The 24,773-nt window shown below is 36.4% G+C and overlaps 1 protein-coding gene across 1 annotated transcript; it reads left to right on the forward strand.

The window, feature by feature from the left end:
• The first annotated feature begins 361 nt into the window (after positions 1–361).
• FH (fumarate hydratase) lies at positions 362–24,329 on the forward strand. Its single transcript, XM_045537236.1, has 10 exons — positions 362–544; positions 2,897–3,031; positions 6,179–6,289; positions 7,790–7,966; positions 9,531–9,713; positions 14,742–14,907; positions 17,259–17,462; positions 19,536–19,663; positions 21,507–21,660; positions 24,145–24,329. The coding sequence occupies exons 1-10, from the start codon at positions 419–421 to the stop codon at positions 24,285–24,287; spliced, it is 1,527 nt and encodes a 508-aa protein (XP_045393192.1). The 5' UTR covers positions 362–418; the 3' UTR covers positions 24,288–24,329.
• The last annotated feature ends 444 nt before the right edge of the window (positions 24,330–24,773 follow it).

Here is a 24,773-nt window from a genome sequence, read left to right on the forward strand (position 1 = left end):
GGAGAAATGAAAAAGGATTTCAAAATAGAATATGTAATGAGTGATTACATGATAAATGCAAAAATAAATATTGCTTTCTAACATATTTCACCAACCAAACACTGATTCATTAGCTAACACTCTTCGCCTTCTAACGGACACGCACAAACTGGCTCCAAGAAAAGCCTGAACTCCGTTTCCCACAATCCCCTTCGTTCTAGTTTCCCAAGAATCTGCGGGCTCTAAACACCACACTAACTACAATTAGGAAATTAACCCGTCCCCTCACTCTTTATTGGCCATTCACGATTGGTTCTGCCCCCTCTCTAGGCTTCAGGCTGTTGATTGGATAAGAGCGGGTGGGCAGGGCTGGCTCTGACAGTCGGCGCGGAGGCGTGGCCACAACCGCCCGGAAATCTACCCAGGCTTCCTGAGCACCATGTACCGAACACTCCGGCTCCTCGCGCGCTCGCGTTGCCTCCTGCGGGCTCCAGCCTCAGCCTCGGCTCCGGGCTTGAGTGGCGCAGCCGTCCCCCCATCCTGGCCCCCGAACGCGGCTCGAATGGTGAGCGCAGGCCGTCTGCCCCTGGCCTCCCTGCGGTGACCTTCAGCCCTCCTGCCTGCCGGCCCGGGCGCCCGCGGGCTGGCGGGAGGGATTTCCCGGGAGTACCTGCCGAGCCCGGCGCTGGGCTCCGCGCCCGCTCCGGCGTGACGGGCCTCCCAGCTCCGGGCGCCTCCTCCAGCGCGGGGATGGGTCCCCTGCACCAGTACGGCGCTTGGGGAGGGGCGGCCGCAGCCTGTGAGGGTCCTGCTGGGCCCGCTCCTGGCCGCTTCCCGGAGCTCCCACAGCTGGGCCGAAGCTCGGGCATTTTGCGGTAACCCGCTTCAGCCGTGCTCACTGCTGCGCTCCTGCCCTTAGGGAGGCCACCAGCCCTGGGGCGCCGGGCCAGGTGGGAGGAGGACGTTGAGAGAGGGGCAGCTCCCGCCCCTGCCCCTTAGCTGGGCCTTGCTGGCCGGACACTTGCCGCGTGTTCATCTAGTCGCCTCTGAACCGTGGCTTTTTGGTTAACCAAGGTGCAGTGCATTGCTTTCAGCCTTCCAGGTGGGATAGAAGGTTCTTAAAAGATTTTACTTCTCATGAAATTGCCTCTTCAATTTGTTAGGCTGAATATGGTTTTCCCCCACAACTTTTGTAAAACCCTGAAATTCGTAAGCATAGGCATAGTATTCTGAAGCATGTTTGAGCAGATTGGATTGGACCTAACTAAAAGCTGAATCAGTATTTTTTATTCAGAAAGACAGCTAAGGAACTTAAAAGATCCAAGTTCAAGTTATGACATGCTTACTTAAGCCCTGAAGAGTTTCACCTTCCGTAAATAGGCTTTAAAAAGCATTAAGTATATATGTATACTGTTAGAAAAAGTTTGAGAAATTTTAATGACAGGTTAGGGAGAGTTATAATTCTGCACTCTTCACTGTGGTTTAGCATGAGGTTTGCAGTCTAAGAGATATCTCAAATCCTACTTTGCTTCAGTTGAGACTTTGGGCAAATTGTCTTTGCGCCTTAGTTTCCACATGTAAAATTGAAATAATTATAGCTACTTAGCAAGATTGCACATGTGAAAATACCATGTATTGAGTGGTCATTAAATAAATGCTCCATCTAGAGTATTTCAAAGGGCCAGTACATTTTCTGGACTGTAAACTAAGATAATTCGATTAAATCACTATACCTGAAACTACAAAATCCAGGGTGCTTTACATTCCTGGAACCCCCTGCCCTAATAATTTTAGTACATTTTAGAACCTTTAACATTTTTTATTACTTATTTTTTATTTATGTACTGTTTTGTGAGGGGGAACAGGAGAACTTCTGAGTCAATTATATCTTGTCAGGGCAAATGTCAAAAAATAGCACTGCTTTCCTCTTAAGGTTGTAATATTAGCTAAAATAAGATGAGGATAGATTCTTTTTTTTCATAGTTCTAAACACTCTAACCTCTTTCAGCTGCAAAATCTCTGTTGATTTTGTTAAAAGTTCTTCCTGTTTTTAGTGTTAAGAAATTTACAAAACCCCAAGATGCCTTAAGTTACCTTTCATTTGAAAGAATACATGAAAGTTCATTCACTAGAAAAAATATTTATTGAATGCCTTCTGTGTACCGAGCCCTGTAAATAAGACACAGTCTCTATGGGCTAGAGTTCAGAGACTACTGGGAGAGATTAAATAAACAAAACAGTTAAATAAACAAAGAAATCACACTGGAAAAATTACAGTGTGATCTTGTAATTCCAGGCCACCAAGTCTGGAAAGATAGATAACATTTTATTCTATATTGCAATGTAAAAAAATCAATAAACTATTATTATGTATTTGCCTATTTTGAGACTTGGTAATCACCTCTATTTTAGAACCAGACAGGCTTTTTCAGGAAGAAACTGAAAACCCAAAACACAACGAAATCACATGTTGAATTTTTATCTCTTGTGATATAGTCTTTTTGCAAAAAAATGATTGCCATTAAACTAAACCATGGCATTTCCTAAAGAAAAAATAAAATGCTTTTCAGATGCTCAGTCTAAAGTGGCTTAAGAGTATTTCAGTGTTCAAGAAAATCAGAATCATTTTTTATGCAAAAAGACTGTCACAAGAGATAAAAATTCAACATTTGATTTCATTGTGCTTTGGGTTTTCAGTTTCTTCCTGAAAAACCCTGTCTGGTTCTAAAATAGAGGGTGACCACCAAATCAAAAAAATTTCTCAAGGAAAGAACTGAAGGCAGGGAGTAGAATGAGAATCAAAATGGAATTTTGTGTCTTTGTGATACGTCATACGATTTCTTTCCCTTTACAACTGATAAGATGCTGATACTTGGTTTCTTTTCAAGCTATAACACTGTCTTATCCTTGTTTTTAGGCAAGTCAGAATTCTTTCCGGACAGAATATGATACATTTGGTGAACTCAAGGTCCCAAATGATAAGTATTATGGTGCCCAGACTGTGAGATCTACAATGAACTTTAAGATTGGAGGTGTGACGGAACGCATGCCAGTAAGTGGCCTTTGTGGAAATGTTAGCTTATTTTGGATGAACCAGGTTATATTCACATAAGTCACTTTACTTTATAAATAAATATTTCAAGGAGTTACAATGTAAAGTTATTAGAGAACTAGCTTTATGAGTAATAAGGTGTTCTCTTTCATTAAAATGTCAAAGAACTTTTTGAAGTTTTAGCATGCTATTATTTTGAGCTATGCTTTTAAATATTTTGGATTTTTATTTGGTAGAACTAAATGCTTATCCTTTTATTCTTGCTGTGTATTTACATATTTTTACTAGGATTTTAACATTTTTATTTCAATACTCAAATTCTTTTCTTTCCCATTGATTTAAAACTCAGATTTTTTTTTTTGATATTATACTTTCTATCCTGACTTCAGTTTCCAGAAAAGTGTGTAGTACACAAATACATCAAAATATTACTCTTCACCATGTTTGACATATAATAGCATATAATAAATGATATATAATAAGTATTTGTTCAATGTCACACGAATGATTTAATGGTTAAAAAACTTTCTACCACATTTCGTTAAATTTAAGGTGCCATCAATTAGAAGATGCACTGATACGCACCACTAAGAAAGCAAAAGACTACCAATTAAGGTTGTGACCTGTCATTGATTGTAAGGTGCATCTTGATTTCTGAGATGTTAAAGTGTGAAAAGAATTGATGAACTACGTAACACATTCTATGGAGCCCAACTGGCGTATGAGAAATAGTCAATGCAGGAGTGCAGGATAGGCTTTAGTAAGGCTTCATCCGGTGAGATATTCTTTAACAGTTATCTTCTAAATGTACTTAGATTTTGTATAATTTAACTGCCATATTTTAACTCATTCTTAAACCTTCAAGACTGACTCTTTATAGGTTTATAGAACTTCACAACAGGCAGCTGAATCTTTGAGGAAAATCTCTTTGTCAGTGTCCCTTACAGCCTGCTTGGTAGCAAGGTAAACAGCGTCTGCTCGATGGTTGGGTGACAAAGGGTAGTGACCAATCCTAAAATACTCTTATATAATTCAGCTCCTGGGATTAAGGACATCAGCTCTAGCCAATATTGGTGGAATTGAGTATAGCTCATGTTGTTTTTTTTTTTTTTTTGAGACAGAGTCTCACTTTGTTGCCCGGGCTAGAGTGAGTGCTGTGGCGTCAGCCTAGCTCACAGCAACCTCAAACTCTTGGGCTTAAGTGATCCTACTGCCTGAGCCTCCCGAGTAGCTGGGACTACAGGCATGCGCCACCATGCCCGGCTAATTTTTTCTATATATATTTTTAGTTGTCCAGATAATTTTTATTTCTATTTTTAGTAGAGACGGGGTCTCGCTCAGGCTGGTCTCGAACTTCTGACCTCCAGCGATCCACCCGCCTCGGCTTCCCAGAGGGCTAGTATTACAGGCGTGAGCCACTGCACCCGGCCAGCTCATGTTTTGATTGTCCTGCTCTACCCAGCAGGTTGTGTGGTTCTAGGGGTGTGTGGTTTGCTGCTCCTGCTCCAGAGACAGGGCAGCCATTTGGATTGTATGTCTGTGAAAGGTAGACACTGGGACTCTCAATTTTGTCACGTTTGACTTCATCTGGATTAATTTCCTGAACTTTATTAAATATAAAACAGACTACATGTACTCTGAACTGAGTAGCATGATTAAACTCAACCCTTTTTACCTGAGGTCCAAAGGAAAACAAAACCAAAACAGATTATGAACTTCTAATGTGAGTACATTAAGTAACCTGTCTTTTCTCCCCAGTGATACATTTTGCCATTTTATTTTAATGGTGTTCACTAAAACTCTTTCTGCTATGACCTTTTTCATTTTTATGGGTCCATAAATATTGGGGTCAGTCACTCCATTCAGATAGCCAGTGTTGATTGATACTCAGTTACAATTTTGGTAGTGGTTCAGCCCACTATGCAGTGTTTGTTCCTATTGAAATTTAAATCCCCATTTGTTTTCATGTTTAAAGCTTTGAAGTTTCTAATCCTGTGTTCCATGTGTCTCTATTTCATTTGAATAAAACATTTATGTTTTAATTTTAATTACTTAAAATTCAAAATGAAAATTTACATTTTTTTTCTTTTCTGTTTGCCCCTCAGCTAATACTTACTCTGGTTGAGGTTTATGTGTTTAGTGTGTCTTATTCATTACTATACTTTGCTTTTTCTACTTTGATTCCCCTCTGAGGACTACAGCTTCTCTTTTATAAATTCATCACTGTCTTCCTCACCTCCCTTTCTCCCTTCTGCTCTGCCCCCATTCAAACCTGGTATGGGATCTATACCACAATCTGTATTATTAATTTTAATAAGAACTCATATCTCACTTGTCTTACAAAAACTAGGTTATCATTTCATGATATCTCATCAAAAGTTATTCCATTTATTTTTTTAAAGTGTGGTGGGGTGATTTGAGATAGACAATGAAAAGATCTGCAGACTAACAGGGTCTGAAAATATGGTTACATATATCAGAAGCTATCAACTTTAAGTCTGGAGAACGCTGGCTTTAAAAAAATTCTTCTGAGAGAAATTTCCAGTGATTTATCACTGGAAGTGTTAAGACTTCACTAACTTAACTGGAATATATTGCTTTTTGGCTTTGGGGTGAAATGATAACCCATTCAGTAACTGGTAATCTCATACTGATTGGAAGTTAAATGTATCATTGATTTTTTTCTTTTTTAAGAGAGGAAAAAAATTATAATGCAACATGGGGCCCAGTAAGGGAAAATAATGGCTCTTGCTGATGAAATGATTGAGTACCATTTGTTTTCATATATAGTGTATGAAATAAGCACATATACTTTATAGTGTGTGTGTGTATACATAAATAGGATGAATAGTGCATTGCATATGTTTGAATATGTGTGTGTATGTATGTCTATGTGAGAGGCATACACACACACATATATGAAGAGTTACTGTATTTGCCTTTGTTTGCTTCCCTAAATCAAGGGATATATGATAATGGTGATTCTTGGTTCATTATTTATCTGTCTATAATCTTTATATCCTAAATATTTTAATTTTATAGTATTACTTAAGTTATTTTATGCTCAGGTTTTACATCTGCCTTAAATAATAAACTTTCATGATGAACTGAATTATAAATTTTAGATATTTTTCTGATTAATTTTAGATTCCAGTTATTAAAGCTTTTGGTATCTTGAAGCGAGCAGCCGCTGAAGTAAACCAGGATTATGGTCTTGATCCAAAGATTGCTAATGCAATAATGAAGGCAGCAGATGAGGTAGGAGGTGATAAGTGTGTTTACTTAATAGCATCAGACCCATGCCATCCACTAGATGATGATACACTCTGGCAGGAGGAAAGGGGCATTGTGAATTCTTGAGTTAATAAATTTTGAGGTCAAATGTTAGCATCATTGTTTAGTGAGAATATTAATATGGTACTTAAAATATTATGACAAAATTTCTGGATGATTTTATACTTTTTGTGTTTAAGCCTCTTGACTTCCTTGTTAATTTACATAGTTTCAAGAAAATTTTTTGGAAAGACACCTTTGGAACTTTATTTCTTATGTATAAATGGTTCCTTTTAAGATTACTTAATTATTTGATAATACATATCAAGGACATAATTTCACTAATGCACTAATAACATTGCCTTAAGGAAGCAAGCAGTAATAAGAGTTTAAAAACTGTATAAATAGTATGTAGTATTGTTCATTATAGTACTATTTATAATAATAACAAATTAGACAGTATCTAGCTATAACAGATGCTTATGTGAGTTATAGTTACATTGTGAGTTACAGAAAATTAGTTTTTTGAATATTGGCATAGAACAAAGCCTAGCCTGTGAGAAATAGGAAAGTTTGCAAAAATGTGTATGTATTTTATAATCCTAATTTTGTTTAGAAAAAAATAAACAGAAAATGTGTTCACACATCCACCTATTGCATGGGATAGAGACTGGAAGGAGATGCCAACTTGCTAATTAATAGTCATAATTTCTGAGGAGTAGAACCATAGTGACTATTGTATTTTTCTCAGTTCTCAAAATTTTCTGCACTGACTGATTACCTATTATATAACTAGAAAAAAAGTTTTATTTTAAAATGGATCAATTGTGCATTCTGATTTTTTAAGCTAAAATCATTCCAGAAGTTATACATGCACTCTTTTAGAAAGCATGCAATCCAAAAACTAACATGAGCTGAAAGTACAAAAATACGACAAAAATAGGGGCAAATCTGGGCAGTGTTTGTTTCTACATTTGGCGATCGCTGCTCATTGGACATCTGTGCAATGAAGTAGCTATTAGTGAACTCACATTTTCGAGTCACTAGCTCATTAGCATGCTGACTCTGGCGGTAACATCTGTTGGATATTCCTGCTGAGCACCAACAATAAATGTATCGAAAGACTTAGGACTTGCCAGCCTTAACAGGTGGCCTGCTATTAGAGGAGGCAGTTGGAGGAATATAAGAAAGATGGCTTTGGTTCAGTTTTCATTTGTAACCAGTGAATTGTCATGCCTTTCAGAATAGATAATATTTTACTTTCTAAAGTATCAGTGGTTGGAGCAAGTGATGGCTGCAGAAGCTTAGATTTGTGGAACAACTGTATTCAAACTCTTTGGCACCATCAGTGAGTCATTTAGCATATGAAACAATGAACATCTTTAAAATAGTTTTATAAATGGAACTTAGTCATGGTCAACTAAAATAGCTAAAAGAATATTATTTCTTATTTTAGAAAATTCATTTTTAACATTTTTCCTGCAGGTAGCTGAAGGTAAATTAAATGATCATTTTCCTCTCGTGGTGTGGCAGACTGGATCAGGAACCCAGACAAATATGAATGTAAATGAAGTCATTAGCAATAGAGCAATTGAAATGTTAGGAGGTGAACTTGGTAGCAAGAAACCTGTGCATCCCAATGATCATGTTAATAAAAGCCAGGTCAGTATATGATCTCTTCTTTTTTTGTTATAAGTTGAAAAGCATACCTGAGATTTTCTTATAAAATAAGCACTGGCTTTTTGCAAGGGGAGTTCATTCTGCTTATATTCTTTAACAAAGAAGACTTCTTTTGTGTCTTATTTCTTTTAGGAATCTTGGCTTTTATGTCTCAAACTTTATGAAAGCCTAAGATATCTAAAGTTAGTATATATGTATATTTTTATTGTTTGGTTTAATTTTAAAACCCTTTATTTTGAAATAACTTTATATTAAAGAATTACAAGAATATTTTGAAGAGTTTCTGTATTCCCTTCACTCAGCTTCCCTTAATGTTAACATCTTACATAGCCATGGTATATTTATCAAAAGTAAGAAATTAACGTTGATACAATACTCTCAGCTAAACAGACTTTTATAGGATTTCCCTAGTTTTTCCACCTAGGATCCCTAGGTGTATTCCCTAGTTTTTCCTCTTTCAGGATCCAGACCAGGCTACACATTACATTTAGTCACAGGTCTTCTTAGGTTCTTCCAATCTGTGATATTTTCTTGGTCTTTTGTCTTTTGTGATTGTCTCAGTCCATTGGGGCTGCTCTAACAAAATACGGTAGACTGGGTAGCTTATAAATGACAGAAATTAATTTCTTGCACTTCTGAAGGCTAAAAATCTAAGATCAGCCACCAGCAGATACATTGCGAGGGCCCACTTCCTGGCTCATAGATGGCTATCTTTTCTCCGTGTCCTTATGTGGTGGAAGGGATGAGGTAGCTCTCTGAGATCTCTTTTATAAAGACACTGATTTCATTGATGAGAGCTCTGCCCCCGTGACCTAATCACCCCTAAAAGGCCCCACCTCCTAATGCCATCACCTTAGAGGTTGGTATTTCAACATATGAATTTTGGGGGGATACACACAGTCAGACCATGGTAGTGACCTTGACACTTTTGATAGTAGTGGTCAGGTATTTTGTAGAAGGCCCCTCAATTTTTGTGTGTCTGATGTTTTTACATGATTAGACTGAGACTATGAATTTTGGGGAAAATTATTGTAGAAGTGACAGTCCCCAAGGGACTGAGTTTTGCCAGGTCCTAAATATTTTGGCAAGTCACATAATCTCTTTGAGAGCTTGGCTTTCCTACTTTGAAAGTATTGACCTACCTCACAGAATTTTCCTAAACTTAATAAATAAATGTTCATGAAAGACTATGCACTGTATAATTGTAAGATGTTATTATTATCCTCAAATGTACTTGTGAACTATACTTCTCAATGTTTTGCTATCAATTATTAGCAGGCAGATTTAATATGTATCTTATATAATATATATATATATACACAATACATTCAGTATATTTGGTATATATAATACAGTTCTGAGCATGTTATATATAGGAAACCAAGTTGTCTCTTATTTGATCTGAAGTGACCTATGTAACATATAAATGTTGAGTACTATCTATAGAGTTTTGAATATTAGTGAGTTTTTTAACTGAAACATTTAAGTTTGTTTATTGTTGCCTCTGATTTAACATTTTATATTTCTTTTGTAAAATTTCCAACAGAGCTCAAATGATACTTTCCCCACAGCAATGCACATTGCTGCCGCAGTAGAAGTTCATGAAGTACTGTTACCAGGACTACAGAAGCTACATGATGCTCTCAATGCAAAATCCAAAGAGTTTGCACACATCATCAAAATTGGGCGTACTCATACTCAGGATGCTGTTCCACTTACTCTTGGGCAGGTAGAGTTTGACTAATTTTATTCAATTCAGGACTTGGTACAAATGGCCAATGTATCACCTTTAAAATCTTACTGATTTAAAAGGCCAAATTTGTAACAGTTAAGTTTAGTGACAGAGATTGTTCTGTATCAACCAATCAGTAGTTTCTATTGACATCCACTTAGAAGAAGAGCAGAGCGTACTGGCTATAAGCTAGACTTGGGTCAGCCTGCCTGGTTTCAAATCTTAGTTTTGCTGTGTGTAAGGTGTGGGACACAGGAAAATTATTTAACCTTTCTGTGTCTCAGTTTTCTGAGCTGTAAAATGAGGAAAATAATTTTTCTTTCATAGGATAGCTGCGAAGTTCTAATAAGCTGATTCATGGAGAGTGCTTAGAACCATGCCTTGCACATAGTAAAGTACCCTTTAGTGTTAGCTGTCATCATCATCATCTTCGTCAATATCATTATCATGATTTCTTTATCTTATTCTAAGTTAGTTGGTTATTTAAGATTTAATTTTAAAGTGATTAAGTAAGGTAGGTCTTACTCTTTAAAATTGTTTTGACCGTATGTGAAGGAGGTATTATTCTCTTCTCTAAGATACGAGGAAGTATTTTCATGTTTCTTTATCATTGTAAAGGAAATGTAAGGAACAGGTTTTGTCTCAGTAAGCTCTCCAGTTTGGGAGGTAGGACATATACAAATGGTATCTCGAGGTGATTATAAATGCTAAGCATCAAGTAATAGTTCCATAGAAACTGAGGTGAAGGTGAGAGTTTGGCTGCTGGTTACTTGGATAGTTTCTAATTTGTGGTTTTATTTAGACGATAGTAAATTCACACCTAACGGGTACAATGCACACTATCTGGGTGAAGGGCACACTTACAACTTTGACTCAAACAGTACAAAAGCAATTTACGTAACCAAAACATTTGTACCCCCGTAATATTCTGAAATTAAAAAAAAAGGTTGATCACTTAGCTTAATTTAATTATGGAATGAATGAGGAAAACTCAAAATGATTAATTGAAAAACAAATGATGGGACTATATTGAACTCACTAGGTTAGGTTGCCCCTTTAAAGGCTATGTCTCATTTCTCTTTGCATCATTGGTTCTTAGCACCATGCATAATTTCTAAGGAGAAATAGCATATGTGTTTGAGACTTGAGTATCCCTCAGGTTTCAAATTTTTTCCCTCTTTTGGACATGTCACATGTTGAAAATCACTATGCTAAAGTCCATTTGGACCATGACTCAGTCTTCTACATAAAATCATCATTCTACCTGTTATGACAGAAAATTATGTTTTTCTGTTTGATTTTTATCAGAAGTATTTATACTTGCTTTTATTGGAATTGTCTTTTGAGTTTTTGCATTTTTCCCCAATCAAAATGTATTTCATAAGTGAATCCAGCTAGTAGAGGGGTATGTGTGTGTGTATGTGTGTGTGTATACCTATATGTATGAACACAGTTGCTTAATGACAGGGATATAGCCCAAGGAATGTGTCGTTAGGTGATTTTGTCATTGTGTGAATGTCATAGAGTGAACTTATACAAACCTAGATGGTAAAGCCTACTACACACCTGGGCTATATGGGATAGCCCAGGGGCGGGGAACTTGCGGCCTTAAGGCCACATATGGCCTTCTAGGTTCTTAAGTGTGGCCTTTTGACTGAATCCAAATTTCACAGAACACATCTTTTTATTAATACATTTTTGTTTGTCTTTTATAATTTTTATTTTAAGATGAATGTATTTAAAATACCAAAGAATAAAATAAGTTTCAATGAAATAACCAGATTGACCAGCACAATTAGAACATTGATAAGCTATAAGGGCTAAATTGACGGCTGCTACACTCATGATTTAGTTCTAACTTTCCCCGCCTGACTGGTGCCACTACTGCATGAGGTGGGTTGGAGAGAATTTAGGGGGTTCAAGTGTGCCAGTCTGTTAACAGCTTTGACAGCAGTGCGCTCTGTTTCTGTTTGAAGTGGAATTCGTGGATAGTTGCACAGCTCGACAGTAGTTTTTAATTCTGTCTGCTTAACAGCCTATCATGTCAAAGAAGACCAAGAGAATGCTGAAGGAAGAAAACAGATTTTTTAATGAGGATTGGGTATTGCAATATTATCTTGTTTCTGCTACAGATAAGATTATTTGCTTGCTTAGTGATACTGCAATATCAACATTAAAGAAATTCAATGCTTATCAGCGTTATAACACTCATAAGGACCACAAGCATTTTAAAATTAGAGGGAGAGGCACAAAAGGTTGTATTGCAGAAATTAAAAGATGAAAAGCAAAAGCAAAGACAGTTCTTTCAAGCAGCAATAAGAACTGGAAATAATGCCACTGAAACACTTATAAAGTACCTTATAAATTCGGAAAAAAAGGAAGCTGTTCAGTGATGTAGAAATTGTAAAAGAATGCATCATTGAAGTTGTAAGATACTTAGACCCCGATAATGTTTCAAAGTACAGACAACTGCCTCTTCATAGAGAACCATAACTGATTGGCAGCATGAATTAGCCTTTAACTTACTAGAACAACTTCTGAATCAACTGATACTGCTGAGTTGGTGCAGGTTTTGTACTTCATTTGGGTCATAACAGAAGATTTTCTTTGCTACAAGGAGTTACTTGCTTTGGGCACTCTTGGGAAAAGAACACAGGGAATAGATATTTTCAACAACTTTCAAGACAAATGTGAAGTTAGACCGAATTTGGTAAATTTAGTGTGTTATGTATGGACAGCGCATCTTTCATGACAAGAAAACACGAAGTGTTTATTGCACAGATAAAAAAAGTATTAAGAGATACAGATGTTCTCATTTCTTTTCATTGTCTCTTGCATCAGCAAAATCTCTGTGCTAAAGCTACTATTTTAAGTGACACTTTGCAACAAGTTATAAGTATTGTTAACTATATTTGTGCAAATGCAACACAGCATTGTCAGTTTCATCACATGCTAAAGTTGAAGGGGATGAGGTATTCAGTGTGGATTTGCCCTATCATTCGAAAATGCATTGGCTATCATAGGGACAGGTATTAGCCAAAATTTTATTTCTGCAAGAACAGATAGTTAAATTTTATGAAGAACAGAATCAGCAACATGAACAATTGTAAGAAGGTTTCTATAGAAATGCAGCATTTATGTGTGATATATCAAATCAAAACAACTTGAATATTTCTTTGCAAGGTAAAACTAAGTCTGTGTATGATGTGTGGCAAAAAATCAAGCTATCTTTTTAAAAACACTTCTTCAAAAGGAAATTTCAGATGAACATTTTGCCCAGTTAGCAAAGGTCATTGATGAGCAGGGTATGTGTGAATCATTTGAAGAATATGCAGCTGTTACAGAACTATTAATTGGAGAATACAGTGAAAGCTTCACTGACTCTGAGAATCATGACATCACACGCAAATTAGCTTTGCAGTGTCACCTAGTTGATATCACCAAGGCACCTAAAGAACTACAGATGGAACTGATTGAGCTCTCAGTAGATGACATTTTAAAGTCATTGATGCTTGGAAAGATCCAATAGAAATAAGGAAAAATACAATAGAAATACTCATGCCTTAGGCAACATGCCTGAAAAATGCTTTCTGGCTTTTCAACCACCTATTGCTGTGAATCTACATTCTTTTACTTAAACCAGATCAAGGTATCCGTAAGGTCACAAATGGCTGACACCCATCTAGAGGATCAGCTGAAACTGCAGACCTCCATGCTGCAACCAAATATTCAAATGCTTTCCAACAAAAAACAGACACAACAAAGTCATTAAAAGTTAGTTAACTTTTACAATTAACAAATAGTTCACATTTTTTGAAATTATTAAGTACGTAGTAGTTAGATTTTTATAAAATAATGTACATTTTTAAGTATTTCTAATTGAAGTTTCTTGAATGAGGCCTTATTTGATTACAGCTAAATTAATGTGGCCTTCCAACGTGAAAAGGTTCCCCACCCCTGGTATAGCCTGTTGCTCCTAGGCTACAAACCTGTATGGTAAGTTACCGTACTGAATACCATAGGCAACTGTAACATAATGGTAAGTATTTGTGTATCTAAACATAGAAAACATATAGTAAATGTGGTATTATAGACTTATGGTAGCAGTCATATATGCTGTGTGTCCTTGACTGAAACATTGTTAGGTGGTGTATATGAGTAATGTTTGTTAGATGGATTAGATCTACCTAAAGGGAGTTATATCTTTTGAAATGTTTTCTTTAGAACAGTATGAAATCTTAATACTTATCAAAATTATTCATGGTTTTCAGGCAAGAAAAAAAAAAGATTTAATGTGACCATATATTTTGGCTTGCCCAGTTAAGTCCTAGTTTTGTCCCTGCATAATTATTAACAGGGCCCTACTATGTTCAAAACATGATAAATTCTATGGTTGCCTTAATTAAAGTGTGTCATAGTTTGGGAACCAGTGTGACATTGACAGCAGAATTTAAATGCTTATTGAAGCTACAGTCTGACTCTAGTATTTTGTGCTGTTCAGTGAGTCATTTAGCTTCTCAAGTCTCTATAAATATCATCATGTTCCTTATCAAGTTTTTAAACTAAAATTATATAGAGAATATTTCTATGTTTTCATTTTTCTTATTAAGAGGATTTAGTATTTTTTTCTTTCTCAAAGTTGTCTGGGGCACACTAAAAAATAAGAAATCACTTCAGTTTATTTAGTAGATTGTGAATAAACTAATAATTAAATATAGTAAAGTTGTTCTTTTTAAAATTTTATTTCCTGTATTATTTTTCTTTGCTTTCTAGTAATAAAAAACTAGATTATAAATAGCCTGCTGCATGTTATTAGTGGCATTGCCCTACCTTATAGTTTTATAAACCATCATCCTTCCCCATACTTTGCTTATCATACGAATTAAACTAGTATAACTGCCACTTGGGTAGCTTATAATTTAGTATTCTGAAATATATTTTAAAAGCCTTCTCTTTAATGCAGTTAGAGTAACTTACAAGGCATTAGGAATTATTATTCTCATCTTAATTTTCTTCTCTTTTCAGGAATTTGGTGGTTATGTTCAACAAGTGTCATATGCGATGGCGAGAATAAAAGCTGCCATGCCAAGAATCTATGAGCTCGCAGCTGGAGGCACTGCTGTTGGTACTGGTTTAAATACTAGAATTGGCTTTGCAGAAAAGGTTGCTGCAAAAGTGTCTACACTCACAGGTTAGTAACCACACGAATTATTTTTTATTTTCATTGTGCTAGTCTAGGTGTTTCCGTCTTGAATTTTTCTGAATTTAAAGTTAGTATTAATATTTCCTCATCAAACTTGTGTTTTATATCTATTTCCAAAGTTGTAATGTTAATTCTTTTGCTTTTTAAGTTTTCCATATATAGGAGTTTATACGTCATGCAGTGAAAATCTACCAGTGCTAACTTTGTTTACTATCTGGTGATATTCAATTATTTTTCCTTTAAAGTGCTTTTGAATAGCAATTTTCAAAATAGGCAGAAGCAACTGATTGTTGAAAAAATTATTTGAATGGTAAATATGTTGTAGACCGGCACAATTTCTTTTTTTCTTATATCATGCTGTGAATTATTGACCTTTTTGAATCCTGTCTTTCCTTCAGTAGAGGAAGTGCTATGCTCTACATAATGATAACTATTATTAGGGCCAAGTTGTCATCTCCGGAACACTCCTATTAAGATGCAGATGTTACCAGAGCATTAGGGTAGAGATAATTATACACTGCACATTATAGCTTACCAGTTGATTTGTTTTTTAATCAAATTTTACTAGAAAAGAAATGTATTCTTAGGGTTTAGAATATGTATATCTTTAAAATTTTTAACATGGGAGAGATTAGCTGAGAACCTATAACTCATTATAGGTCCCTATTCTCTCAGGGAATCTTATGGGTCCCTGGCTAGGGGAGAGAATGGGACAGAGTAAAGTGGACAAAGAAATTTCTTTTAATTGTATTAAGAAAGGAGTGTGGAATAAAGCAGAGTGAATTCTACTGTTATCTTTACTCAAGAGTAGTCAGGCATCATACACATGTGTTTGCAGTAGGATGGTGATTTTTCTTTCAGTATATATCATACTTGATATTTCATCCTTTAAATGTAGTGTCAGATTCTTCGTATTCCTTCAGGACTACTTCAAAGAATGTAGACAAAGTTTGAGTCTCACAAAGCAGACAAAAACATACACTGAGGAATGGACACCCTATTCAATACATGGTGTTTGGAAAATTGGATAGCCATATGCAGAAGAATGAACCTGGATCCCTATCTCTTATCATATATAAAAATTAACTCCATATTGATTAACGACTTGAATGTAAGACCTGAAACCATAAAAATTTTAGAAGAAAACCAAGGAAAAACTCTTCCGGACATTGGCCTAGATGAAGAATTTATGACTAAAACCTCAAAAGCAAATCCAACAAAAATAAATAAAGTGGACTTAATTAAACTAAGAATCTTCTGCACAGCTAACGAAATAATCAACAGAATAAATAGACAACCTGAAGAATGGGAGAAAATATTTGTAAACTATGCATCCAACAAAGGACATACCCAGAATCTACACAGAACTCGAACAACTTAGCAAGAAAAAGACAACCCCGTTGAAAGTGGGCAAACAATGTGAACAGACATTTTTCAAGAGAAGATATACAATGGCCAATAAACATATGACAAAATGTTCAACATGAATCAACACAAATGCAAATTAAAACCACAATGCTATACCATCTTACTTCAGTTAGAACGGCCATTGTTAAAAAGTCAAAAAACAACAGATGTTGGCATGGATGTGGTGAAAAGGGATTACTTATATACTGTGGAGAAGTAAATTAATATAACCTCTGTGGAAAACAGTATGGAGATTTTTCAAAGAAAATCTCCAAAGTAGAAAAGAAGTCATTATATCAAAAAGATACCTGTGCTTGTATGTTCATAGCAGCACAATTCACAACTGCACAGGTATGGAATGAACCTAAGTGTCCATCAACTGATGAGTGGATAAAGACATTGTGGTATATATATGCCAGGACATACTACTCAGTCATAAAAAAGAATGAAATAATAATATCTTTTGCAGCAATTTGGATGAAACTGGAGGTCATTATCCTAAGTGAAGTAACTCAGGAACAGAAAAACCAAATACTGCATATTCTTACTTATAAGTGGGTGCTAAGCTATAGGTATGCATGGCCATACAGAGTGGAATAACAGTTACTGGAGATTCCAAAGGTGGGAGGGTAGAGGAGGTGAGGGATGAAAAATTACCTATGGGTACAATGTACAGTATTGAGGTGATGGGTACACTGAAAGCCCAGACTTCACCACTATACAACATACCCACATAACAAAATTGCATTTGTACCCTTAGATTACTGGGGGAAAAAAAAACTTGAGTTTTAAACATTTTCTTGTGATGTAAAACTTTTACTCTGTTTTTGTTTTTCATATATTGGAACTTTCTGTTTACCTTGCTGATAATAGAAAAATGCTTGATCTTTACCTGTTCACTTATATAGGTTATTTTTTTTTCTTTTCTTCAGGCTTGCCTTTTGTCACTGCTCCAAATAAATTTGAAGCTCTGGCTGCTCATGATGCTCTGGTTGAGCTCAGTGGAGCCATGAACACCACCGCTTGCAGTCTGATGAAGATCGCAAATGATATTCGTTTTCTGGGTTCTGGTCCTCGGTCGGGTCTGGGTGAACTGATCTTGCCCGAAAATGAACCAGGAAGCAGTATCATGCCAGGTAATCACATAGCTAACAAATGTTAGAACTTGGCTGTTCGTAGCTATAGTATATCTCTTTTTGTTTAATATGATCCCAAAGCTGGGTGGGGATACATGGGGCACACTTGTTACAGAATGTCTACAGGCCATTTTTGATCAGGATTTCTGAGAACATCACCTTCACGAGATAGGAAAAAAGAATCCGAGTTAGCAGCTTGTATTTTGATTCTCACCTTAGGAAATGCATAGTAATTCTGTCTTTCACAGGCCAAAGCCAAGAGAATGCTACAACAGGCTGTTAAAGTGATCAGCATGGGTTGAGTAAAAATAAGTCATACCAAACTCATCTTATTTGATTTTTTGCATTGTGTTGTGGGCCTGTTAGATAAGGGGAGTGAACAGACACTGGAAGTCTGGATTTCAGCAACTCATTTGATAGCTGAGCATGATATTCACTGATTTCAGTGGAGCAGCGTGGGCAGTGCTGGTAGATGAGTGTAGCTGGGTGAACAGTGACATTTAAGGAGTACCAATGAGTTGACTTCAGTCTGGAGGAATATTTTGGTAACAAGTTGAAGGGCTCTGCCCCTATACCACTTTACTGGTGACTGAGGGTGAAGGCAGAGAATACCTGCTGATCGTATTAGCAGATAACAAAGTTGAGCTAGCAATGTGTCAGGTGACAGAACTGAGATACAGAAAGGCCTCTGCAGGTTGGGCTGAAACTGACAAGGTAACTTTTAAATGGTGAGAAAGGCCTAACTGTAAATTCTTTTAAATCTATACATGTGTAGAATGCAGAAGAGATCTAGCTTTAAAGAATTTCATGTTGAAAAATGACATAAGAGTTTAGTTGACTGCAAATCCAAGGTGATTGCCTAAAAAGGAGAAGTGGGGAGTTACAGATAAAGGAAATAATCCTCCCAGTGCATTACTTTGTACTAGTTAGAGGAATTGGGGATATTTGGTTCAAACATGAGCTTATCTGAGGAGTATTGCCAGGATAGTCGTGTTCCGGAAATTCATGTGACGAACAGGATAATTTCAGCTTAACATCAGCTGCCTCTGAGAAGCCTCCCATGTGTTGGTGATGGGTCTCTCTTATAAATGTTCCTATAGCAGCATACACTTCTCTGATTTACCCCTTTATCTATTGTAATTGCCAGTTCTCTCTCCCAAGCCTCCAAGTTCTGTGAGGGCAGGGCCTGCATCTTTCTTATTCACCATTGTATATTCAGTACCTGGCTCCATAAATATTTATAGAGGGTGCAGTGGCATGTGTCTGTAATCCCAGCTATTTGGGAGGCTGAGGTTGGAGGATCACTTGAGTTCAGGAGTTCAAGACCAGCCTGGGCAACATAGCAAGACCCTATCTCTACAAAAAATAAAATGAATAAAAAGTTTTAAAAAAATCAAGTTCCGCAAATATTTATAGAATGAACAAAAGCCATGGAGGTGGAGAACTATGTTTAAGGTATAGTTGTGGCTACTTAATAGCAATTGGATGATTCAGTTGTGGCTACCCATCCCCCTTTCCTTGGTTTGTTTCATCAGAGCGACCCTGCTGGTTTGGGCCTTGCTTTATTGTAATGTATTACTTTATGTAAAGAAATTAGGTTTCCTTCCTTTCCTGATTATTTGGATTAAATTCTAATCTTGGCCGGGCGCGGTGGCTCACGCCTGTAATCCTAGCTCTGGGAGGCCGAGGCGGGTGGATCGCTCGAGGTCAGGAGTTCGAGACCAGCCTGAGCAAGAGTGAGACCCCGTCTCTACTAAAAATAGAAAGAAATTATCTGGCCAACTAAAAAAAAAAATATATATACAAAAAAAAAATTAGCCGGGCATGGTGGCTCATGCCTGTAGTCCCAGCTACTCGGGAGGCTGAGGCAGTAGGATCGCTTAAGCCCAGGAGTCTGAGGTTGCTGTGAGCTAGGCTGATGCCACGGCACTCACTCTAGCCCGGGCAACAAAGTGAGACTCTGTCTCAAAAAAAAAAAAAAAAAAAAAAAAAAAAAAAAATTCTAATCTTAACTGATACTTGAAACCATGCGTGTATTTGATGTGGACTCTGTCACTGGTGGTTTCCTTGAAGGCAAGGTGAACCCCACTCAGTGTGAAGCGATGACCATGGTTGCAGCCCAGGTCATGGGGAATCATGTCGCTGTGACCGTCGGAGGCAGCAATGGACATTTCGAGTTGAATGTTTTCAAGCCAATGATGGTAAGCTTTAAATTTGATTTTTAATGTTTTTTGACTGAAGGCTAATCGTCTTGGTTTTTGTCTTTCATAAAGATTTGTAGAGATTTCATATTAGAAAGTTGGATGACATAAGTAGCAACTGCAAATCAAGCATTTATTAATGTTAGAGGAATAAACCTAGATACTGGGAATTAGGTGACTTTTAGCCTAAGTGATTTGATGGTTTGCTTTTTTTTTTTTAATAGCCCCAGTTTAAAAAGAAAAGTCTCCCCCACAACCCTGTCTCCTTTCTCATGCTGCTGCTTTCTTCTTTCTTCAAATTCAGTCTTGAAAGAATAACCCATATTCATTTTCATTTACACTATAATCACTGCAGTCCAGCTCAGCCTCCTCCACTTGTGCTTAAATTGCTCTCCCATTCATTAGTAGCTTCCTCTCTCCAATAGACACCCGGTTCTTCTTACCAACATCTGATATTGACTGTCCCTTCTTGAAACATTCTTCATCCTTGATTTCCTTAACATTTATTTCCTAGTTCTCTTCCTGTTCTCTCTCAAGCTTTCTTTCATTGATTGCTTTTACCTCCTCTGCATACCTTGAAAACATCATCATGTCCACCAAAACTGTTCTTTTTCTTTCATCTTTACAAAGATGGAATCATCTTTCATCCAGTTCCCCAGCTTCAGACAGTGGAGCTGTCCTCACCATTTAGAGCCCTTCATTTGCATAAAGTGTTATTGCTGAGACATATTAGAGGCTTATTTCCTCTTGGTGTCTGATGTAAAGTCTAGTTTTAATTTGATAAGAATATGCAAATGTCAAATTTTAAGTATATTCATTCAGTGGATTCACCAAATGTTTATTGAGCACTACTCTATCAGGCATTGTACTGGATGCTAGCAACAGAGCAATGAACAAGACAGATTTTTTTCCCCTCACGTAATGTATATGCTAGTAGTAAAAAAAAAAAAAAAAAAAAAAGGACAGGTCAAAGCAGAATTCAGACCTATAAAATTTTGCTTCCAGGTCAGATTCTGAACAGTTGACACCAGCTGCCTGGCATATTTAGGTGCTTAACAATAAATGCCATTTTAATCTACTTTTTGTGTTTAATATAAAATAAATTAAGGTAGTCAACATTTGCCTTATACTGAAGTCATCAGTCTCAAATTAAACCTTAAATTTCCTTGCTTTCTATTAGAATCCATTGTGGGAAGTATAGTTTTCAGATCCTGGGGTTTAGGATGTGGATATATCTTAATATATATCAGAAATGTAACCAAAAGAAAAAAAATGCTAAAACAAACTAATTGATTTTATACTATCTTTACACACTGTATGAAAAGTTATTTTAAAGTGGTTGTGGAATATTTGTTTTGTTAAGCATAAAAAACCTGGTGATCATTGAGAACTAGGAAGCCCTGACTTTACTGATTGCCTCAAACACATGCTGAACTTTCTCACCTTTGCACCGTTGCCCCCCTTCCTTCTGCGTGGAAGATTCTTCTTCCATCTCTGGCTATCTAAGTCCTCTCCATCAAATAGGACTTCATGGTTCCTACAACTGCAATTAATTTCTCTTTCTCTGTGATCTCTAACACTCCATACCTCTGTTTTAAATACCATAGGTTATCTTGTATTTTAGTTATTTATGTCTTTTTCACCTTTTTTAGACTTCTGTGCCTTCAGATGTTTATAATTTCTTTCTTTCACATTTGTTTTCTTGGGTGTAAAGCACTAGCCTTACAATTGGTAGGAGTGCTATGTGTTTATTGAATTATATATTTACTGTGAACCAGCAAATATGTTATTGGACAAAAAAATGTTAGGCTTAGTAATTTCTCTTTCTCTCTCTCTCTCAAAGATTAAGAATGTGTTACAGTCGGCCAGGCTGCTGGGGGATGTTTCAGTTTCCTTCACAGAAAACTGTGTGGTGGGCATCCAGGCCAACACAGAAAGGATCAACAAGCTAATGAATGAGTCTCTAATGTTGGTGACAGCTCTCAATCCTCACATAGGTAAGGGTTTAGGGAATAATAATGTCATTTTGAATGCAAAATAGAAAAGCTGAAAAATTTTTGAGAATACTGAATTTGTATTTGAGGATAGCAAATTCCTTTTGGACACTGTTTCAGTAAAATCTCTTAAAATATTTTAAATTGTTAAAAGATACTGTATATAACATTTATAGTGTCAGTTCTTTCAAAAACTTGATCCATTATGCTTTATTTTATTCAAAATGTGTTGTATTCAGGAGTAGAAGTTCAAACTTATTTTAATCTTAATGGAATTCAGGTGCTAAATATTCTCTGCAGACACTGAGGGAAGGTTAACTATGAGACCCTCAGCTGGTACTGTCACTAGGTGGCACTGGCTGACTAGTAGCATGGAATGAATTCATTTTTCTACCTTCTCTAGATGCTCTACAATGCTTTGATTTTGTTGTTTTTATTCATTTCAAGAATGGAAAGTTATAATTAAAATAAAAGAGAAAAGGTTATGTATTCATTGCTTATAGGGAATAGGAGGAAAATGGAAATATTTTATCTAAAACCATGCTTTTGTATTGCAAGCCTTTTTCAGAATTATAAATATTTCATTATGTAGAATCAAACACACAGCTCTGGGTTGTAGAGTGACCACAGTGATCCCACTGAGTAGACTGTTTTGACTTTTGTAGGTTTTGAGGCATTCATTGCATTGTGTTTTCATATGTTAAAAGCCATTTTCTCCCTTCTCCTTTGTGCTGAGTTGAGGTTCACATAGTCTTTGATTATCTATTTTAGAACAGGTTATGATACAGTCATTTGGCATGATATGGTTATCGCTTTAAAACATTCTTCTTTAATCCTGAACTTTCAAGGCAGACTTTATATTCCTGGTTTTACATCAAGCTGTAATTTTACTTTTTTAAAGTTAGAGCTCATTTGACTCCTTTAGGTTGCTCTAAGCCCAATATTATCAGTGTGTGTGTGTGTGTGTGTGTGCGTGTAGTCGTGAGATTGGTAATGATATTTTGATCCATTTAAAATTTTATCGTACATCAGCTTTCAACTGGGAAGATGCAAAGGGGAAACCAAAGGCTGCTATGAGAAATGTTTCATCAGGTCCTTACTTCAGAACATGTTGCCAAAACTTTTAAAATAGAGATATCTCCTGAAGCCTGGATGATTGGTAAATCGTTCTTGAAATCAGTGTAATGTGAGGTAGAAAGGCTTATCAGAGGTCACTCGAGGATAAGATGGGCAAACGCCACCTTACTAGGTGACTGAGCACGAGCCTTACAAATCGTGGGTTCTCTATGTCCTCATTATGTAAGAGGCTGATTGCTAACCATGTGGGACTTGAGAACAGAAAGTGGTGAGCATTAATACTTAGACTTTAAAGTCATCATGACATAAAAGTGCAGGATATTATATTGACCCCAAGAGTTTAATATCTTCTTTCTCAGAGCTACTCTGCTTTGAGAAAGATGCTCTTTTCAATAAATGGCATCAGTAAATGCCCTTTTCAACATGTTTAGCATTCACAAATTCAGTTAAGTAATAAAATTAAGTATGCCCATAATTTGTTTTATAAATGGTTAATAACTGCATACTGACACGTAACATCACGTCTGCTTGATGATCATAGTGCCTCGGCAGGCCTCTTCCTTTGGTCATCTTTCTCTGATCTCGTTTTCTTGGTTTTTGTTTTTCTCTCCCTCATTGGTTTCATTTCCATTCTTGCTTTCGACTTCTGACTTTTTCTTTAAATTATGTTGAGACAACTTGCTGAACTACCCTGTCCCTACCTTCATTCATTTAAAAAGCAAATCACTCTGAAGTGAACAGTATACCTGTGATCTTTTGTACAAGTCTCTATTTCTGTCGAAACTCCCCCTTGTGATGTCAGGGGAGAGGCCAGGGAATGGAAGCCATTGCAGCCGAGAGCTACGTAGACAAGAGTCGCTGCAAGCAGCTCTGGAGGTGCCTGTCCTCAGAGCCCTGCCTGCCCCTATCACTGTGAGAGGACTCCTCTTCCCACCTTGCAGAGCCAGCCACCACAGTTGCCAGTCATGCAATGCTGTATTTTCTGCAGGACTGGAACATTTACCTTGTTAATGCTTCCTTAGAAAGTAATTATTTCTGGTTAAACATGATGTTTGAAAAATATACCCAGGTAAATATTTTTATGTCTTGGTGCTATGATTTCTCTTTTTCCCCCCATGAAAATAATCTGAGTTAGTAGGCAGTTTCAACTTAGGAACGAACCTGTTACAGTAAGTAGGTGTGTTTAAGTCTATATTTCTTAAGAAAAGTAAAGAAAGTTTTTTGCTTTTTTTTTTAATAAAAGAAATGACAGTTATTGAGATAACCAGTCAAATATTTTTAAAGATAGAAAATGTCACTTAAGAGGCTAAAATAGTATCAATATCAAGTAAACAATGATGATTACCTTTTGCTTTAGAAAACCAAATTTCACTACTAACTCCTAGGTCATCTTTTTATTTTTTTCTTCAGGGTATGATAAAGCAGCAAAGATTGCTAAGACAGCACATAAAAATGGATCGACCTTAAAGGAAACTGCTATTGAACTTGGCTATCTCACAGCAGAGCAGTTTGATGAGTGGGTAAAACCTAAGGACATGCTAGGTCCAAAGTGATGTAAATACATTTATAATAGAAATAAACATGTTGTGTAAAATGAAAACAGAGTCCTTCTATTTTTAAAAAAATGGATAAATTTGAAAGGAAATTGCTATTGAACTTAAGTGTCTGTAGCAGAGCAATTTGATCAGTGTATAAAACCCCAGGATGTTCTAGATCCAAGTTGAATTAAATAAGTATAAAATAAAATACATTGTATAAAAGAAACCAGACTAATTTTCCTTTTATATTAATTGACTTATAGTTGAATCTCTGATTTTTGTGCATGTGCTCATGACTTCATAAGTTTTCTAAAAGAGCCATATGAATTTTTAAAGGCTTTTAATTTTTTTGGTTGGTGGTAGTTTAAAAAATTCCCTATGGTATCTTGTTATCTCATTCCAAAATCATGTTCTTAGCCATCTTTTATTTTCCTGTGATTTGGGGGCATAAGCTGACCAACCCCTTTTGAGTGGAGATATGTGTGTATATGTGCACATGCA

Source organism: Lemur catta, chromosome 25, assembly GCF_020740605.2.
Source record: "Lemur catta isolate mLemCat1 chromosome 25, mLemCat1.pri, whole genome shotgun sequence".
Lineage (NCBI taxonomy): Eukaryota > Metazoa > Chordata > Mammalia > Primates > Lemuridae > Lemur > Lemur catta.

Excerpts from the sequence above, each read along its gene's own strand:
- FH (XM_045537236.1), top strand. The coding sequence starts at position 419 with ATGTACCGAACACTCCGGCTCCTCGCGCGCTCGCGTTGCCTCCTGCGG. Across the intron at positions 545-2,896 it reads CCCCGAACGCGGCTCGAATG|GCAAGTCAGAATTCTTTCCG; the intron begins GTGAGCGCAGGC and ends CCTTGTTTTTAG. Across the intron at positions 9,714-14,741 it reads TTCCACTTACTCTTGGGCAG|GAATTTGGTGGTTATGTTCA; the intron begins GTAGAGTTTGAC and ends TTCTCTTTTCAG.